General features: G+C 37.4%; 1 protein-coding gene across 9 annotated transcripts in view; it reads right to left on the bottom strand.

The window, feature by feature from the left end:
* Positions 1–2,171: 2,171 nt before the first annotated feature.
* Positions 2,172–20,652, bottom strand: part of PLEKHA1 (pleckstrin homology domain containing A1) — a 38,714-nt gene continuing 20,233 nt past the window's right edge. For 3 of the 9 annotated variants that reach the window (XM_074907905.1, XM_074907902.1, XM_074907906.1), the window contains exons 5-12: positions 18,857–18,954; positions 16,098–16,229; positions 14,309–14,452; positions 13,223–13,291; positions 10,181–10,245; positions 9,297–9,360; positions 7,999–8,088; positions 2,172–4,688 (exon numbers count right to left, since the gene is read on the bottom strand). In XM_074907905.1, the coding sequence (XP_074764006.1) occupies positions 4,359–4,688; positions 7,999–8,088; positions 9,297–9,360; positions 10,181–10,245; positions 13,223–13,291; positions 14,309–14,452; positions 16,098–16,229; positions 18,857–18,954 (992 nt within the window). In that variant the 3' untranslated portion in view covers positions 2,172–4,358. Of the gene's footprint in view, positions 4,689–6,754; positions 6,894–7,998; positions 8,089–9,296; positions 9,361–10,180; positions 10,246–13,222; positions 13,292–14,308; positions 14,453–16,097; positions 16,230–18,856; positions 18,955–20,652 lie in introns of those variants that run through there. The other 6 variants (XM_074907899.1, XM_074907900.1, XM_074907903.1 and 3 more) reach the window with 5 other exon arrangements.

The raw sequence follows: 20,652 nt of genomic DNA, 5'->3' as shown, positions 1-20,652 counted from the left end.
TTAAATAATTTTTAAAGCTAGAGCATGACCTCTAGGTGGTGCTGACATCCTGTTAATCCATGAGGTTAAGGCACATGCCAGTTTATTAAACCATATTCTGGACCATTACCCTTTGGCAGTGACCTTCAGGCACGTGGATTGCAGATTTAGCAGTTACAACTCCTGTAAATTTCTTATGTAACACAGCGGGTTTAAATCTATCACCATAAGGAATAATTCAACTCCCTCCTAAATCAAGTGGCAGCAGCAACAAGTACACAGCAAGTGAAAACAGGCAAGACAGCACATCATAAGAGAGAGCATCCACGCCATCGCAGGGACCATGGTTCAGGTCTCAGTGGGCTGTGAAAAGTAACTAAGATTTTTATGAAAATAATTAGAGGATAAAAAAGTTGAAAGCAAACCAGTGGAGACGTATGTGATGAGAGATGAGCTAGAAATGGTATTTTTCTGTTATTTTAAATGAGTTTGAGTTGCAGCCAGTAATTGCACTTTATTCTGACATTTATTACTGGGAAGAATAAACTGTATTGCTGTACATGGATTAGTATCTAACTCTGTAACCAAGGGCCTCACTGAAACATCAGCTCCACACTGCTGCAGCAAGCTGCTTTCAGAACTTAGTGATGTATGAGAAAGCTGAAAATGTCTCATTTCACAGAATCATCTCGGTTGGAAAGGACCCTGGAGATCATCTAGTCCAACCGTTCGCCTAGCACAGTTCTCACCTACAGCAGATCCTTAACCTCCAAATCGACCCGACTCTTGAACCCCTCCAGGGATGGGGATTCCACCACCTCCCTGGGCAGCCCATTCCAACGCCCAACAGCCCCTTCTGCAAAGAAATCCTTCCTAATATCTAGTCTGAACTTTCCCTGGCGCAACTTGAGGCCATTCCCTCTTGTCCTGTCGCTTTCTACTAGGCTAAAGAGGCTCATCCCAGCTCTCTGCACCCTCCTGTCAGGTAGCTGTAGAAAGGCGATGAGGTCTCCCCTCAGCCTCCTCCAGACTAAACCCCCCCAGTTCCCCCTCACAGGACATGTGTTCCAGACCCTGCCCCAGCTCCGTTGCCCTTCTCTGGACATGTTCGAGTTACTCAATGTCCTTTTTGTAGTGAGGGGCCCAAAACTGAACACAGTAATCAAGGTGCGGCCTCACCAGCACCAAGTACAGGGGTCAGATCCCTGTCCCTGCTGGCCACGCTATTGCTGACACAAGCCAGGATGCCATTGGCCTTCTTGTCCACCTGGGCACACTGCTGGCTCATGTTTAGCCGGCTGTCAATCAGCACCCCCAGGTCCCCCTCTGACTGGCAGCTCTCCAGCCACTCCTCCCCAAGCCTAAATGGAGGTGGGCTACCAAAGGTACAATTATATACACATTTCTTACCAACTCTGGTCTGTGGTGCAGCTGGTTACAGTGGAAGCAACTCCTCCAGAAGCTGCATGTGACGGAGTAAAAGGTTCAGGGCAACTGTACGCACATTCTGACAGGAGTGTAACTGCAGATATGGGCTTACCTGGGATAAGGCAGTCAGAAGATGTCACAGTCAAACTGGAATTTGGGTAACTGTGTGCAGCCTCTATAAAATATTCAATTCAGCTGAAGGTTGCGTACTGTTGAGACAGCGTGACTAGGTGTGCTGCTTTACAAAAGGGAAAAATGGACTTGAGAAATGCAGTCACTCAAGTGTGGTGCTGTCACACTGTCCACTGGACACCGAGGTGCTTCCCAAAGTCACACAGGTGCCGTTATTTCAGGAGAGTATTTTTGAGAGAGGATCTTTCTTACGCAACAGCATAAAGCCATAAAAATGCATGGTACATTTTGTTCTCCTGGGATGGGTTCCCCCCCGCCCCCTTCAGACAGTTCCTTAGTGTTTCCAAATGGTTAACTTGACTATGCATAATCTCTTCCCTCCCACTGATGCACAGAAGAAACCCAATCAATTGCCCCTGGGTAACATGTAAAAACGCCACTGAATAAACTGAGAGCAGTAAACCAGCTCATTCTGTTGTTCCATTTCTCCCTTAGGCTACACCACCTGATCAGCCTTGAAGAATTAAAGACATTATAGCTGGATAAAAGATAACCTGACCTCCTGTATGCTAAAAAGGAATATATTGTTCTGACAAAATATTTCACAAAGTGCAAGGAAACTTAGTCAGATGTTAAGTTACCCAAACTGATTTATTGACAATTTAAATGTGACATATTTACAGCACTGTTTCTAAAATAATTTAACAATTTTCATAGATTTATAAAAGTACTGATAAATAGGAGACCCTGACAATTACCAACCACAAATATTTCCCTATGCTACTGAACTACAACAGTAGTTCTCTTTTTTTCTCTTTTTTTTTTCCTCCCCTCTTTTTATAAGTCCCATAATGGAGCTGCTTTACCTCCACCCAATGTGTAAAATTGCCAATACCAAAATATAATAAAATGAACATGCAGTGTCAAAGCTGTACCAGAGCAAGTGATTTTTGGATGTTAGACTACAGTAAAAATATTTCAATGCAAAGTGTCTTCCACACAATGTACTTATGAAAAAATAAGCTTTTAAAGAGCTATTGTTTTATAGAAGTTAAAACCTACAATACTAGTACAGACATTTACAGTAACTTCCAATTCTGTGGTAGTTTTCACATATATCTAAAGAGTCAAACAAAACTAGTAATTTACAAAGACCACTGCCTTAAGACAGTGGTTAGTTAGCTTATGGATAAGAAAAAAAATGAAGGTGCTGATATAATTTAAGGTTTTGAAATTAGATATTTCATTCTTAATATGACACCAATTATTCTATCCTTGGATCAACAAACTGTTGTGGTAAAGCCATCCATATCTCTCAAGCAGAAAGTCAGTTTGGAAGTTGGAGAGAAGATGGACTTGGATGATATGTATCTTAGGTTCCAGTAGACAAAAAAAAAAAAAAAAAAAAAAAAATCACAAAACTGGACAATCTGAATCACAATAAGCAGCAGCGTGAGATATTTGTGGGGTTTTTCATTAAAGCAAACGTTTTTCAAAAACGGTGACAAGTACACACTCAATCTAATCCAATACTTGAAATGTAAAGGTTCTTTTCATTTGCATCACTCAAGTCCCATAACACAGTGTACACAAACAAGTATTCATTTTCTAAAAACATATATTGCACAGCTAGTAGGTGCAATACCAGAACACTGGTATCCCTAGCGTAAGTTTTCTATTTTAAATAGCTGTTTCGAACTATGCTATTCAGAACAACTCCGAGCCAACGTTCAAAACCATTAAGAATGGTTTGTGTACATAACTAATCCAGAAGTGTTTCAACCATGTGAGAAAAAACACAGGCACTTAAGATTATTAGTGCACCAAAAGTTACAGGCCACAACTGCAGGACTATGAACAGTTCAGTACCAATAATGACAAAACTAGATGAGTCTTCCACTGATCCATGTAGAAACAAGAACTGTTCACGAAGCACTGATAAGGAAACCATTCTCAAAACAGTAACCCAATACATTTAGACATTTAAGAAAAATAATTGCTGCAAAGCCTAATGTAACACAATAGAAACCCTACTTGGTTCAAAAGATCTAAAGTGTCCAAATTCAAAAGTCCAATTTCTCTTCTCCCCCCCTCCAAAACACCATTACATGCAGTCCATTAAAACCCAAACGTGCAAAAAATTATAACCCACCTTTAGGAGTGCATCAAAAATAGGCTGACTATTCAAAATATTATTTTAGTGGAAATTTTACAGCACCATGATTAGAATTCCAAGAGAGTTCAGAATTCTCGTTCTGATAACAAATCAGTTGACACTGTTGATCCTAAAGAACAGAAGAAACATCTTGTGCATTTTCTGGTATCTGAAAGTCATGGAGGGAAACAATTCTCATCTATGCCCAAAATATTACTGTAGTTCAAAAGGAAATTAAGTAGTCACATTTGTTGGCAATAAGTTTTCTGCAATATAGCATTAGTTGTAAATTTAGTAAATTCTCCAGATTAGGAATGAAAAGTTGCTGGTACCTTGCTTACTTGCAGTAGTACTTTTTTTGTTTTTGTCTTTTGTTTTTTTATTTCTAAATTGTGCAGTTTGGCCCCTTCCTAGTAAGTAATTTACTATCAGGCTTTGAGAAAATGCCTAAGGTCCATTTCAGACCCTCAGCTGAAAGGCAATATACAAACACATTATATATACACATGTGTGCACAGAAACACACACGTACATATATATATAAAAAAAAATATCAGTGTTCCGGTTTTTTTGTTCTCATTTCCTATAATTTTCTTTGGTTAAAAGTCCAAGCAAGGAAATTAGAGGACCGAACAAATGGATCATTCTCCAAACACTTCCATCGCTACACATCACTAACTGGAAGGCTTGCATCATCCAGATCCACAAGGCCAGGATCCTGTTCCTGAGTGCCATTTTTACTTTGGGGTTCCAAGAAGCCCCGTTCAGTCACTTTGGAAGCTGATTCTCTTGGAGCGACAACCTGGATCTTGTAGCTCCCTGGCTTGGCCTTGGTAAAAGATTCGTGAAATCCTCGCTTCTCCAAGGCAGGGTATTTGGCGTGAGGGTTTGGGACCAGAGGGCTGCCGTGAGTGGTGGTGGAATGTGAGGTGGTTGGGGCTGGGATGGCAGAACGGAGAGCATGGTTGGGTTCGGAAGAAGACTCGGTATGCTCCTGGAAAAGAAGAGCACGTGTCAGATGAATTCACTGTTGAAAAGACGCAGTTTTAGATTTCACTCTCAGAAAAAAAAAATAAATCAAGGCAGAAAATACACAAAGCGAAGCATCAGCCACAGCAGCAGGAGGCAGGTGCTTTCCTCAAGGCAGCGTGTTATTAAATGTGAGCTTACAGCAGTGACAGCAACATCAGTTTCTTCATTTGAGGAAATTAAATTTCTCAAATCAAGCTCAGCAGCTCTTTAGACTTTATAATACAGTCCAGCAAAAAGAAGCTTCTCATTTTACTAAGGTGTTAAGTAACCTTTTGAAGATACACACTTTAAGGCCGCTGGAAGGGCCATCCTTCCAAGAGAAAAATGTATTCCAACATATTTGTACACACCAGGCACTCATACCCTAAATCCTGAAGTAATGGACATTTCAGAGTTCCCTCCTCTTGGGGTACTTATCTCCCCAATTTGTTCCAGGGACTAAACAAAAACAGTAACTATTTTATGCTATCACGACTGTGTGACAGTGTCCAAAGTGGACGGACCTAGAAAGAAAACTGATCTTTAAGCTATTCTTTCTGTCAAGTTATTTTTTGAGTTTATTATTGTTATCTGCCATTCTGTTGACCTTTATACAACTCTATTAGATTGATACTGTGAAAAGAAGCTTCCACCATTTACTTACTGGCAGAAACACGTTCCCAGCCTACCTAGGAATGATTTAGATGTCTAAAGCATAGGCAGAGTGACATTTTAGATATCCTAGGATATCCTGCCTGATCTACAGCTCTATCTCCAGAACAAAAATTCCCCAGGTTCTGCATCATATCTATCAGTTCTGTACAGATGTCTCAATACCTGGGGTATCTAAACCAGTGCTGGATACAGTGGGAGGTGACACAACCAGACGCCATGCGATGATGCAGTGCGTACTTCCCTCTGCAGGCTTTAGGAGCTGCAGCTGCTGCCACTTCTGCCATCACCAGTGTTAGTACAGGAACTAGAGAAATCTGCGAGCCCACGGCTGTACACCAACCAAGTCACTTTTCAAGCGCGTTTGTTAGCAAAAAAAACATCACAGATGTGTGTCCAAGATGCAAAGATACATCTTAAATGAAATACTTATTTTTTCACAGCAGTTTTCCAAGTTTCTTTTAGAATGCTATGATGTGAATTCGTAATTTTAAACAGAATGGATTCTGCCAAGTGCTACCGTATTTCTTTTTATAAATTAAATAATATTATTTGGTAGGAGCTGTGCAATTTTTTTTTTTGTTTGGACTTCAGTTGTGTTCAATTTCAGTGAAGTATTTCACATTACTTACATCACCTTATTTCATACCTGACCTGATACTCCACTTTTTGCTTTAGAAGAACATATGATTCAGTGATTTACCCACTATTCTTCATGGTATGAATAATTTTAGTTCAACAAATAGGACAGAAGTAAGGGATATTAGGACAAGATCTCTATAATAAACTTGCTGAATTGAACTGAAGAATACTCAAGATTTTACTACCCACACTGACTGTAATTTCACAGTTAAGAGACTATGCTGCTGTGTAACTCCTAAGGTGTACTGCTTTGAACAGTGTACCGATTATACATTATAATGCTTCTATGTTTGAACTAATAATTTCATGCAGAGACTTATAAGCCATGCAAATCAGGCTACAATATTACCCTTCCAACTGCCAGAGTTATGACGTGCATTCTTTGTGTGCACGCATCTGTATTAGTTTGTGGGTAGCTTAAATTTAATTTTGCTTTTGCGCAGTTTCAAATAAATGTAAAGTAAAATGGAAATATGAACTCTCATGCAAATTAGTTTTAATACTTTCCTATTAAAATGACACCACATAACTTATGTTTAAATATATAGTATGCTTTGAAGTATAAATACATTTCTGCCATTTTTAATTTCCAATTACTTTAAAAGAAAAAAACAGTGCAAACCTGTAAGTGAATGATATAATTTATGAGTTAGTCTTCAGTAATGATAATGACAACAGGTAGCATTTTTTTTTAGTTTTTTATAGTGCAAATTAGTCTCTAGTCCCAGCCCTCTGTTAAGAAGGCAAGTTTACATGAGAGCCCACATACGTGCTGCATTCACCAGTTCTTGATGTATACCTCTGTATACAAGGATTCGACAGCCTTCTGGCCTGCCGCATCTGGAACACAGTGCAAAGCTAAGATTAGAGTAACCTATACTTGGGGAAAGAGGAGAAGAGAGGGAAAAAGAAAGAAGTGATGCAGACAGTAATAGCTAGATTGCTCAGTTAGCCCCACAAAAAAAAAAGCATACACAAAGGGAAGTCATCTGCATATTTTCATTCCCCCAAAAAGAAACAGAATTTAGGATGGGAAGTTTTATTTAAAAGCATGAAGCAGCTCCCAGCTGCCTAAAATAATTGAGTGCTTAGACTGAATTAACAGAAACGCAATACCAATGCTAATGTGTAGTCAAAAGCCAGACTTAAACGATTAGATTTCAGATTGTGGGGGTAATGATATATTCAGCTTATTACAAAACATCCCATAGCCAGAAAGTGAAAACCATAGCTTGCACCATCTGAACTGGAAAGTATTCCATTTGTTAAATACTGGGAGACACTGTGACACTACAGCAACCTTCGCTGTTCACAAGTTAATGTACTTTGTACTGAACATCCAAATACCGTTTAAATGCAAATAAGTGTGAAATGCTGGCATCCACAGGGCTTCACAAATACTAACATCTGTCCCAGTGCCTCAGTTCAGCAATGCTAGATGGTGTTCACACTACATTCCCAACAGCAAAAACTAATTCATGCGAGCAGAGATCTCTCAGCGAAGTTACTTTAAATTTGAACCTGTATCTGCATATATGATGAACTATCGACAATAGAAAATGACAATTTAGTAGAGTTGATAAAACCAAATTAGAATATTGCTGTTTGATTGCAAAATTCTGCAATTCACAGGAACACCTCGCAGGAATTAGAAAGTTTCAATTTTACTTCCAAACTAGTAGCAGCATAGTGACAAAGATCATACTGAACTCAGAAGAACTTTTCTACGTTAGCATTTGCATTATCTACGTGTTCAAGACAATACAGTGCACATAAAATTACATACATGTAAAACTACGATAAGTGCTCAATTAAAAATGCAAAGTATTTTATGCCATTCTGTATGAAAGTTCATGCAAAGATGCCACGTTACTACAGGACAGGATAGAGGACAGGCAAAAGGAAGAAACAACTAGAACTTCATGTGCACAAGTGAACATCAACTAATCACGTTTTCTCTGAGGTTCAGAATAACATACGGAAGCTGCTGATCTTCCAGGTCCCCGCTGTGCTACAATGGCCCCAGAAATTGCCTTTATCCAACTGTGCATGTCTTCTGGACTGTCAGCCTGGAACAATATGTATTGTATTTAACGTAACCAACTCTCAACTTTCCCAGCATCCTGACCATCTGCATTAAAGTGACAGCCTTACCCTACTTTAGTAGCCTGTTATTTAAAGCCATAGGGACTTAATTTCTTAACCCAGGCATTTCTTAAAATCTTACCCTGAATTTACTATTATCTGTATATAGTTATATAAAAAAAAATAAGCAAGAAATAAGTATTTTTTTAACACTATTTGCACACTCTAGACTCAAATTTTTACTTTTCAGCAAAGAAAAATATTAAAGCACCCACAGAATTTCTTACAGGAGATCAGCTGACTCCTCTTTGCAGACTTTGGCCAATGACATAACTTCTGCACTTTTCAGTCACTGTTGCACTTTACTTCTATGAGGTATTTACTGAAGAGTTACAGCAAAATAAAAATCAGTCTCTCTGTCGGGGGTCAGCCATACACGTACTTAGAACAACAATCCAACAAAACCGCAATAGATTAACAGTAATACCAAGGGTGCACATATCGGGGATAAAAACAGATAAGAAACTAAAGCTCTCTCATTAGGTTGCAGCTTTATTAAACTAGCACATCCATCCAGCAAGAAACATCTGCAACATGTCACTTCATTATGTTCCTCACTCAGCATCTAGCACCACTGCCTGTATGAGACTATAGAGGCCTTCCTGATCCTACCAGAGAAACTCAGAAATTATTTCCAGTACTATAAGCATCACATTGCTAGGAAAAGCAAGTCTTTGTGACTTACATTACATCCAAACATTTAACAGGTAACAGAGATACAGCGAATAAAGTGCATATGGATACGTACCACCAAATAGGTACTGAAGCCTAAATGTTGCCGTGCTTTAGCGGACATTTTAATGTGGCAACTAACTTGAATATGAAAACTCACTCTATTTTGAAGTACTGAATTTTTATGTATAAGATTTAAAATATTGAGTCGATCCTACAGAATTTGAAGACCCAAATGTCAACAAAATCACATTAGGATTTACTGTTGCTTTCACACACTACCAACAAAACAGTTGCTGTTACACGGAGTATTTCTTACATTCACCTTTCTGAAAGGTAATGAAGATCACATTCCCTCCATAAATCACGTCATAGTTAAATACAAAGCACAACAGCAGTGCTTCTTTGCTTTGACTATGGAAGTCCCCTGCTTTTGCCCGAAGTTTAAAAAATAAATTACCTGTACATAAAACGTTCGAGAAGTTGTTACAATTTCGAAGAGATTGTCTCTCATCATTATATCACTGTAAATGAAAACACACAAAAATACGTCAACGGCAAGTACAACTTTATTTTAAAAAGACTCTAGGATGTGCAGAGGAATCGGAACTCAAGATTTTCTGCATTTCTTTATCATGCTACTGTTGTTTTTTTGGTAAATACTAAGTAGAAAAAGAAAACCATCACCTCTTACTCATTTTAGTCCTAAGACTCTTTATTTTATCGGTGGGCATGCGTGCTATACATATTTTCAATTGGAGCATTCTAAACCATATCATGTTAAGTTTAAAAATATTTCTTGTTTTAGTCAACCTTCTGTAAAGTTTCACATTTATATTTTGTTGTGTCTTTGCAAACTATTAGTCCTAAGCAGTAGCCTGCTAAAAAATGAAACTACAAAGGCAAATAATACCTTAGTATATTGCCATTTGGTGGGAGGAAAAGAGCAGGAGAAAGTATTCTTATCTGAATTCAGCCATCCAGCATAAGGTAATGTCCTCTAAAGGTTAAGAGATTATATGAGCAGAATAGAGACTCCTGAAATCAGACAGCACCCATGCACGTCTCCCTCACGACTGCATCATACTCCTTTGTTCCACCCTTGTCCAATGCATTTACATTCTACTGAATGTTACAAGTTTGAAAGGCACACTAATGCAGAACCCTCAAAACCAGTTTTATGCACAAAACTACTCACTGTCCTGTAAGTAAAGGGTACCACCCATGCACACATCCACTGAAGTTATTAAAAAGTTCTCCACTGTTTCCATCCAGTGAGCAGTCTAGCCATCACAAGGCAGGGAGCTACATGCCATGTAATCGTATCAGTGCTTCTCTCCTCACCTTTGTTTGCATTCCTGAACTTTATGGACCTCCTTAAGTGGTATAACCCTGAGAGGTTCCTTTTCCTAGGAAAAAAAAAAAAAAAAGCAAAAATATTTCAGTAAAGTATATCTAACACCTAGAATACAGTCAGTCAAAAAGCCAGAGGTCAGGACAGTTGACAGCAGCAGACTTATGGTAAATGAGACTTTCAAGGCAGTCACTTATGTAAAAGGTGATGTCAACCAAAATCTTACTTTTCTAAGTATTAAACCAACCATGGCACTTACAACGAAGAGGAAGCAAAAATCAAGAAACAAAAAACCCCCAAACAGTCATTCACCTTGCCATAATGAGGAAAACCACCCCTGCTCCCTTCCCCTAACTAGATCACAAAATTGAATCTGGCCTCAAGCAGTTTATTTCAGTAAAGCCATTATATTTATTTGCTATGAAATGCTACAATAAAGTTGCTTTGTTAACTGTACCTCATGATACGGCTTTAAATAAGATTAGTTGTACCCTATACTCAATACAATTAAAAATAATACAAAGAAATCAATCGTATCAAAACCTGTAAAAGAGCTAGTATTCTTAAAGCATATGAAAATTCTGTTACCATAAAGTATTACAATTCTGTCAAAGCTTCACACAACAGAAAAAAAAGGTGAGAGCATTCAAACAGAAATACTTTCACTTTTGCCACGACAACATGATGTCATACAATTATTTTCCTGTGGTTGTTGCAGTAAAACAAACAACAATTTATTTTACCTCTACTGTGTTTTCTTTAAGCAATGTTACAATGGACTACTGCAGTTGGCTTCAGCTTATAGACAAAACAAAAGCTATCAGCTCTGAAATGATTACTTTCTTTACAATTTCTATTACGTATACTTAAGAGATTTATGTTGTTACAGCAAACATCAAATGTCACTCAAATATAACCATCCTCAAATGTCAGTTTTCATGAGATCATTTGTGTCTATAGCTGATCAAATGTACAGAGTTTAAAACTCAGTGTTTTCTGTTATTTTGCCCCTCTTTCCCCCTCTCCCCTCCCTACTCTTTCTAGGTTCACCCATCCATTACAAGAGAGTTTTTGAATACATCAAATGTGAACTGCAAGATCATCCCTGGAACACCGACACATGTTGCAGGAAAGACCTCAGCTCAGAAATGATAATTTTCTGAGTCTGATATTGTTGTATTTCAAGACTGACATGGGCTTTTCCTCAAACTGAAAAGAGGAGAGATAATTATGAGGGAGTGTGGAAGGGGAGACACAGACTCATCACACCACCAAACAATCACAACAAAAAAAATCCCCAGAATCCACACATTTTTCAATTTTAAAAAATCTCAACTTTTTTTTTTTTTTTACATTTTTGAGAGCAGAACACAGATATATTTCTACAGATGCAAAACAACAGCACCTCAAGACATCCAGTAGGAGTCATTTGAAGTACTGGTGAGCAGGTTGGCTGTCAGGACAAACCGATTTCAAGAAAGAGCCATACTTGACTGAAGACTGCAGCTACTGAGAACTGAAGTCCAAAAGAAAGTTGTTTTCCAGAATCAGAAGTCTGATGCTACACTAGCCAAACACAACCTCCATGCCTTAGCCTTCTTAACCACAAAGGCATGACAAACAACCACTACTGAACTTTTTTCCTATCTTTGTATTACTCTCATTAGGAACAGGAGACCCCACACATTACTGACAAGGCGGATCCTAATTGTTTAAAAAAACATTATGAAACATGATTATCATGATCAGGTTTCCTAACCATGGAATTCTTTGATTAACCACTGTAGTCCAATAAAAGGACACTATATTGTCTATTTACTCAGTACTTAATTCCCTGAAGAGGGATGACTTAAAATGCAAGACCCCCTAATTTCAGTAAAAATTGTGAAGCAGGATCTACTTCCCTCTAGTCTGACAGACGGTCAGTCCAGTACCTTCCTCAAACTGCAGAAAGGGGATATTAGCCTGAAGAACAGAGCACACTACAAGATTTTATTTTCTTCAAAACAGTTAAACTGAAAAGAGCACGATGAAACACTAAAAGTGTATGCATTTCTACCACCTTTCTAGTATACTCTCACACAGTACAATTCTCCACTGAGTGAGAACTTGCTTGTGAGCAATCTGCACTCAGATTTTTTTTTAAATAAAAACAAAGGGTTTATTATAGGCAATGAGTCAGAACTGTGTTATGCTGACAGTAACAAAGATAATGATGCAAGATCAAACTCCTGCTACTGTTGTATGCTCCCTCATTAAAAGTAAAGCAAAAGTTCTCTTCAGAAACAGCCTGAAATTCAGGTTCTTCACATTTTACATCTTACAGTTGGCCTGTAAACTCAATTCCTTAATTTATAATACTCTACAACTCAGACTTCACTCCTTAGATACAGATTTTCTCATGTTTAGTAAGTGTGGGACTCCTTTTTGGGAAAAACAGACTGTCTCCAATACGAGTCACTTCATTTTTAAATGAAGCCTGAAGGCATTTAACATGTGGTCAAAACTGTTCAAAAGGTTGAGGAGTGATGAGTGAGGAAGAAAGATCATGGAACCAAAACAGACTCTGTAAGTGTTGCTTCTGAGCAGCAGAACTCTTTGTCTTGGCTGCCCTGGTGAAAGAAGTGTGTGGGAAAAGATCCCATCATTTGTATGAGAAAACACCTCATAATTCTAACTTTAAATTAATAATTCTAAGCTTTGTCTCCCCACATAATGATCAGCTGTTTCAAGGACCCAATTTTATGTGAGTACAAAGTGACATAAGATACGAATACAAAAATCAGGGTGATTGTAGAATGTATCCCACTACTGTTCTTCAGTGCCATACAGCCAGGCTCCCAAAGACAAGACTGAAGTCTGAGTTAACAGCCACCCTATTAATTTTTTGTTCTTCCTGAACATGAAAAGTTATTACAGTATAGAGTTCAGAGTTGCAGGAGCAGTACAGCACATCTTTCCAATACAAGCATATTTCTTTAGATTTATTTGCAATTATGTACATGGAAAATAACACACGTTTGGAAACTTACCAGTTCAGACTTGAAATACCCTATTGTGTTTTCATCTAACTGAAAGTATCTTCTCTTCCAGTTCTTCATCTGTTAAAGAAAAATAAACAAATATAATATTTTACATATATAATACAAATATACACATTATACCTTGTTCATATATTCATATATTTGTCTCATTTATAGTTCTAATATATGAATCTGTATCGATCCTATTTATTTATAATTATTCTTCTATAATATTTATAACTTTTGGATGTTACACAAATTTATTTGTGTGTTATGTATATATATAGTGCCCCCAAAATAATTCTACAAGACTCTTCCCAGTTTTGTTTGGTTTTTTTTTTTAACTGCAAAAATTAAAAATTCTGGAAGGTACTATTTTCTATTATAAGAATTTTTCAACAATCTCCACTGAAACTGTAGCAGCTCAGCAGCACAAATACCCCATAAGAAGTGTTAAAAGATGGTATATTAAAGGTTTCTAGTTTATTTTTAACTAAAAAAAGGAACATTACAAAAAGAAGCTTCATAATCCAAGATAAAAACGAGTCTTGAGAACTCATGAAGGCTGAATATCTTGCTTAATCTAGAATATCTGTTCCTCCTTTTAGCAAGGTATCATGTGAACAGGTCCACTTCTGTACAACTCGTCAGACTGTTGAACACTTCTGCCCCTGAAGTGAAAAATTAGCTTTTTCTAAACGTTTTAGTGATTTAAAAGGTATGGAGGCATTGAACTTCTACCTTAGTTTAGATGCTTCTGCTGACCAAAATAAGGATCTGTACATCACTGTAGAACAGAATTCCTAGTTGCATGCACTGACTAACCAGAATGTGGAAGCCTCTTGTACAAACAACTTCTACTCTCCAGAATATCTCCAACAACACAAGATTGAAGAAAACAATGAAGAGAAGTAATACAGACATAAGCTACATGCTACTGAGGATAATTTTTATCTTTAGCCATCCTTAATATTATCAATAGTGCTAAAGTTATTGGCAATGTCTTTTTTTTTTAATCATCTACTTGTTAAGTACAACTACCAATTTAGGACCTTTGCCCTTGATTAATGAAACACACTGATCTCAAATACTTACCACTGCTCCTTGCTTTACACAGTAGCCAGCTTTGATAATAGCATTATCTGGGGGATGCTTAGCAGTAAAATAAGGAAGGTGACTTTGCGACCGCTTCAAATAATTTCTATCGCCCCCTTCACTGCACTCACTGATTTCTTCTTTCTAGAAAAAAGCAGGAAAGTTCAGAATACTCTCAGTTTTTTCTAAAGGTCAAAGAATAGCTGTACTAGTTATAATAGGAAATAATTGTATCATCCCATACTCATAAATCCCATTTCCAATTTGTTTGAATGGATAAAATATTTCAGCTGATTCCTAGAGACAACTGATGAGACTGTCCAAGGGCTCTGGTTTAGTACTTGCAAGCTCCATTTCAAAATTAAACTAAGAAAGTATTGAGTATTGACAGATACTCAATGAAGAATGATGCAGACCTAAAACCAAGATATATGCATGTATTTAGTGCAAACTCATAATGTGACTTTAAGGGCAAAACACTAGAGGTGGCTACAGCAAAGAAAAAGTTATCTCTAGAACTGTAAGACACACCAAAATTCAACAATTTTTTAAATGCAATTCAGGTATGTATATATGTAATTTACATTGTGTTAATCTAATCTGTATTTTCAGCTCAAGGAACTTCCAGAAGCAGGTGCAGGTCTATATCTTTAACACTGTACAGATTCTTCTTCCATGAGCTTGTCCAATCTCTCAAACTCAGGAGTTTCTCATATCCATGACATCTTTCAGCAAGGAGTACCTTTTATTTTATTACTCACTGCAAGAACTCTTTCCCTTTGTTTCACCTGGTTACACCATTAACCTTGTTTAAAAGCCCATCTTTCTCATACTGTAAGAGACAGTTTACATCACCCACTCCTGCCAATCGTGATTTTGTAGAGCTCTTAACACCCTCCTTTAGTTATTTCTTTTGCACATGAAGAGTACCAGTCTACTTAATTGGTCATCATATGAAGATCATTCCACATGGACCAATCATCCTTGAAATCCTTCTCTGAACCTTTCCAGTTTTTAAGATGAGAACAAAGTTAAACAAAGTAATCAAGGTCTGGTCAAAGACAGAATTTATACAGCAGCAAAGATGTTTGCTATTCTGCTCCTTATTACTCTTTTTCTAGTAACTCCTGATGTTTGTGGGGTTTTTCCTCCACTGTTACTGAACATTAAGATGATGTTTTCATAGTGTGACTAACTCTTACTTTGCACTCAAGTGGAAATGGTTGTTTCACAATCTAGTATTTTCCATTAAAATGATGGGTTTTCCCAGAGTCCCTTAAATCACACTTCTTTTCACTGAATTTCACTTGCTATCTTATTTGTCCACACATGCCATTTCGTAAGGCCTTTCTGCAATAGTTTAATCTTCTGTCATCCTTACTACCTCTAATCACATAGTGTATATATAACCAGCTGACTTAATCAACTCTGTTTTTTCCCCCCACTTTTCCTGGTAGTTAAAAAGACAGAACTTCAGCATTCTTAACACCAACAATTCATTTCACACACACATAAAGATGTTTTAAGCATACTAACCAGTATCTGTGACCAAAAATCAATACTCAAGTAATTCTTTGTAGCCTTGTGTAATTCTCTATAATCTTGTATAAAGGGGAAAAAAAAAAATTCTCAAAAACCCCCAGTCAGTATCAACAAAAGGTGCACATCAAAGTGTAGGTCCTCTGGGTGAGCAGCTGACAGCTGTATTGTGATACATAACCCATTCTTACCTGTCAAACAACCAAGCCTCCTCTATCAAATAACAGCCCACTTGGTTTATGGGTATTACCTGGGTAGGTGTAATGATAGGAACACCGCCAACAATTTCTGTCCTGTAAGAGACTTGCTTCTTTCCGCCTGGGCTTTCAGCTTGACGATTTGCATTATCCATTTGACACAGAGGATCAGACTGCTTTGGTACCTGAAAGTGGAATGTGATAATTAACATTAAAAGTTTTAGAAAGACCTAAAAAAAGCCCTAATAATTATTCAAGTGGTTTTATTTGTCTTCAGCAGGATTTAACAAATGTTTTTTAATTGTAAAGGCCTAGAAATAGCTTCCATGAAAATCTGTTGGCTATGCTTTAGTTCTCAGAAGAAAATCAGTGCCAATAAAGACATTTCACCACGTGTCTTGAAATCTAAAAATCAATTCCCAGCTTTGCCATGAGTGCCATACTTGATCTTCAAGAAGCACTGCTAATTTGTAGAAGAACTAGTTCTTTATTTTTCACTTGCTTTCAGTTTCAGTTATAAGTGCTCTAGCCTGGAGACGCCCCAGTGCCTGTAGAGCTGGCACAGTAAGGCCATAAACACAGGGCTACAGCAGAGACTTTTGTCAAACAGGATGCCTGACCAGTATGACATTTGCACTCACATTCCAATACCTGGCATGAAGACTGTGTGTGCTGCCTCCATTGATGCTACATGTATAGCTAAATTCTGTCCAAAATCATATAACTACCTATTTCTAACTTTCATTAGCTAGTAGATAATTCCCTCAAATGTGGAACTAAAGCAATGAAAACACCACAGCAATTTAATTTCCACAATAAGTGTTTTGATCTGAAGTGTTTACTCAGATTTCTGAGTTTGTGCAAGAAGTAAACATCTGTAACCTAAGAAATGCACTGACTGGCTACCCCAGACATTTTAATTTATAACCTCTTTCACCCCTAACATAAATATAGTAAATCTTAAGTGACTTCAACAAGAAGAGATCAAGAGTCTCACACTGATATATCCTAGCCAGCAACTTACTGGATATTTATAGAAGATATCCAAATTCTTTCAGAAAGAAGGGATACACAAATTGTCTTTACACAGTGAATTACCATGCAAGACAGTGGCACATTCAGAACTTGAAATCAAACTGATCTAGACAAAAACAGAAGTACGTTGTAGTCTGCTGTGATTCTAGTTCCTATGCCCAGGACTGCCTACTTTACAAAAAACAGCCCGCAAAGAAGTACAAACACTGCTGAGAGCACAAATGTCAGCCTGGGACAGCTTCCTCCTGGCCAAGTGAAGGTGGCACCCGGCAGCTGCTCAGCTGTGGTGGCAGGCTCGTTCTCTTGCTTCCACCATCCCCTTAGCCTTGCACAAGGCCCAGATTTGCTAACACAGGTAGAAGGGGACTCCATTCACAGCCAAGCCTGGCGCTGGAGGATAAGACATTCTCTTCGTGCACACAGATCACAGGCCTCAACCTTTTGTGAGAAGGGGCTTGTAGCTACAGCTTTACAGCTAAGTGCTTCAGATGTCATGAACTCCTACTTAAAATGTTACACACCAAACCCACAACCACCTTCTCATATGAATGCCTTTTCAAACAATACTCATAACAGGTACACAATGTGCTGGGCTGCAAAGGTTCATCGTTATTTTGAAAGGATCAGCACTCAGTACTAAAAAACACAGCCACTCTTGGAGGATTGCAATCTACAGCAAGCAATGTTTATATGAAAATTAGTAACTGAATGATCGTAATTATTTGATTAAATAATTGGCCATAATAAAGAACCTCTGAACAGATTAACAGTTCAAAGGCTTGTTCCTTCAAAGACAAAATATACTAATGATTTCACCAGTCATTTAGAATGCAAGTTAAACATATGATAAACAGCTTTCAGACTACATTCTAATTTGATGCAATTAATTCTTTATTCACTCGATTGCTTGAACTGGAAACAATTCAAGCCTTGTTGTAGTGTCCTCCTCATGAAAAACCCAAGTGAGAAGGCTTTGTGTTTCTGGGGTTTTTTTATCATTAGTACTAACATTTTTGTATCTCCAAAGGAAGGGCTACATTAAAACAACGCAAACATGGAAACATCCTTAGATAACTTAAAAATGAGAAAGTTACTGACAACAAATATGAATGCGTGCACCCATGCTCAGAACCCCTTCTTTGTAAGGGATATGCTCTCAAGACAGTTTGTATCATCACTTCCCCAAAACTTGAGAGAGAGAGAACAAAACTGTAACTTCTGCCTCCTGAAAAGACTGAAGTAATATGTGGGGTTTTCTATCATGTGATAACAAGCTGTCCTGGTACAAACCAGAAAAGTGATTTAACATTTATCAGAAGAATACATTGTTTCGTTGAATGGATGGTCACTTGGAATCAGGAGAGGACATCTGGAACATGGCATGATGTGTTTGCTCCTTATTTTAGTGACACTAAGAAATACAAACTTTTGACACCAGGCAAATGTTGTGCATGTTTTTCATTGCTTGCAAGTGTCTTCTGGATATTTTGATTAATATTAAATGCATATGGTTCATTTTAAATTACTGGAAACCATCATATGCTGCAATGAAAAGGTTAATCACATTTTTGTCCAATATCCAATGCAAAAAGTAAAATAAACTCAAAATTTAGAAGGAGTTCTGTACAGTTTCTCCAAGTCTTGAAAAGCCAAGCCAAGAGTTGTTTGTAGAGATAAAGACCAGTCTGGCATAAAAACTGAAGGCAAAGTTTACATTTAAGCACCTTGAGACAGTCACCATTTGAAAGCATTGCTAAATATCAACTAAACCACTTACTGTGATTTTGGTAGCTTTGTTCAGAACATTTACCCATTCAACTAGGTCCTGCTGATCATTGGCTTGTAGAAAGTATTTTCTCATCCCTGCATTCATAACTGTTAAAAAACATTATGAAAAGTTAACAACACTGAAATCTAAGAGCAAACACCACCATAGCAAGATTTAATTTCAGATGGAAAATCCAGTTGATGTATTTAAGCTTTCTGCTGCATTTCTTTTTAGAAAGTCACCTTAAGACACATACATCCACTTGATAAGTTTGCTTTATTCTAAAAAAACCCCTATTTTTCTTTGCTTCTTTTAAGCTCTCCACTTAAATGGAATCATGCAGAAGTTAAGTCATTTTATTACATCGAAAAAGCACTGAATTTTATCAGAATTTTTCTCCAGCTCCATTTCCCTTTTCTCAATTTCCCTAAGCAAGAAAGTTTTATACTTGGGGACTTCTACAATTTCTCCTTTTAATCTTCCAACCAGTATCTTTTGTCCTTTGCAACAAACTCATTAACAGGACTATCATCACTGAATTTTTTTTTTAATTTGTGGAAAAATCAGTATTGATTACTAAGTAAATGACACTCAGGATCAAACAGCTTAAAATAACCGGAACATGAAATTTGATTTTACTTCAGTGACTTGGCAGAGAAAGCATATTTTTAGTAAGTTTATATATTTACCTGGCAACACCTAGCATACCTTTATCCAACAAGGATAAGCATATTTCTGTGTAAGAGTAAAAAAATAGTGGCTAGTTTTCTCACAAATGCTAAGATCTTATCCTGAAATTAGTTTTAAGGTGAAGAGTGACTACAATCTCCCCAGAACTTTTAAGCATTGCAACTAAAGTCTGAACAGATTTCAGTGCCCTACCTACAACCTAACAGTTCTTTAGGTTATCGCTAACAGCAAACACATGCCAGAAACAGATACTTTTTACTGTTCTATCATCTTTCTCCCCAAAGCAAACATGATTAAATGCAAATATAAATTCAAAATGCAGAACCATATGAGTTGACTGAAACAGTAACTCCCAATATTTAAATAAAAAGACAAACAAGGTTTTCCTTTAAAAAGTATGCAAAATGCTTTAAGAAATTAGAAATACTAAAAGCTTTCAGCCAGCATCGTAAAGGCTTTTTAGAGCTGGCTCGCTGACAAGAGCAACTTCCCAACTGATGGAGACAAACACCTCTACACATGCATGTGCAGAGGAATCTGTAGATGGCACTGAACTGACACGCTCGGTACTAGTCTGGAATCCCCGAAGCCTCACAGACAGGGTGATTTACCAACTGTTTCAAGAGCTCCGACACAGAAACTGCACAAGTCTGGTGGAGCTGCTTTCTCTGGGCCAGCACAACACTGCATATGGCAATGGACAACTTAACTAGTTGTCATAAAACCTTCAGACATTTTCAGTACCATCATCTGAGCTAAAACTCTTACATGAATGCAGCCATAAAGAATGGTTATTCTTAAACTGAGTGGAGGCTGATTCCAGTCCCTACACATACTTTCATGAACGCTAATTGCTTGTCAAAAAAAATCTGGAATTATGGTAAATTCTGGACAAATTAATTGTAAGAAAGATCTAAAAAACTCCATAGGGGGCTTTTATGATTATCTGAAGCTCTACCCAAGTTTTTAAGTATCAATAAACCTAAAAGGTACCCAAGCAAATTATTTTTCTTTGGTGCAGCAACAGATACTGAAATTTAATGTAAGACCATAGGCTGGCAGTATTTTTAGATCAATTAAATCAACTCTTTTATCAGTAATACAGATTAAAATAA

Source organism: Athene noctua, chromosome 5, assembly GCF_965140245.1.
Source record: "Athene noctua chromosome 5, bAthNoc1.hap1.1, whole genome shotgun sequence".
NCBI classification, from domain to species: domain Eukaryota; kingdom Metazoa; phylum Chordata; class Aves; order Strigiformes; family Strigidae; genus Athene; species Athene noctua.
Note: the sequence above shows the minus strand (reverse complement) of the source record. Positions and strands in the feature narration are given on the sequence as shown.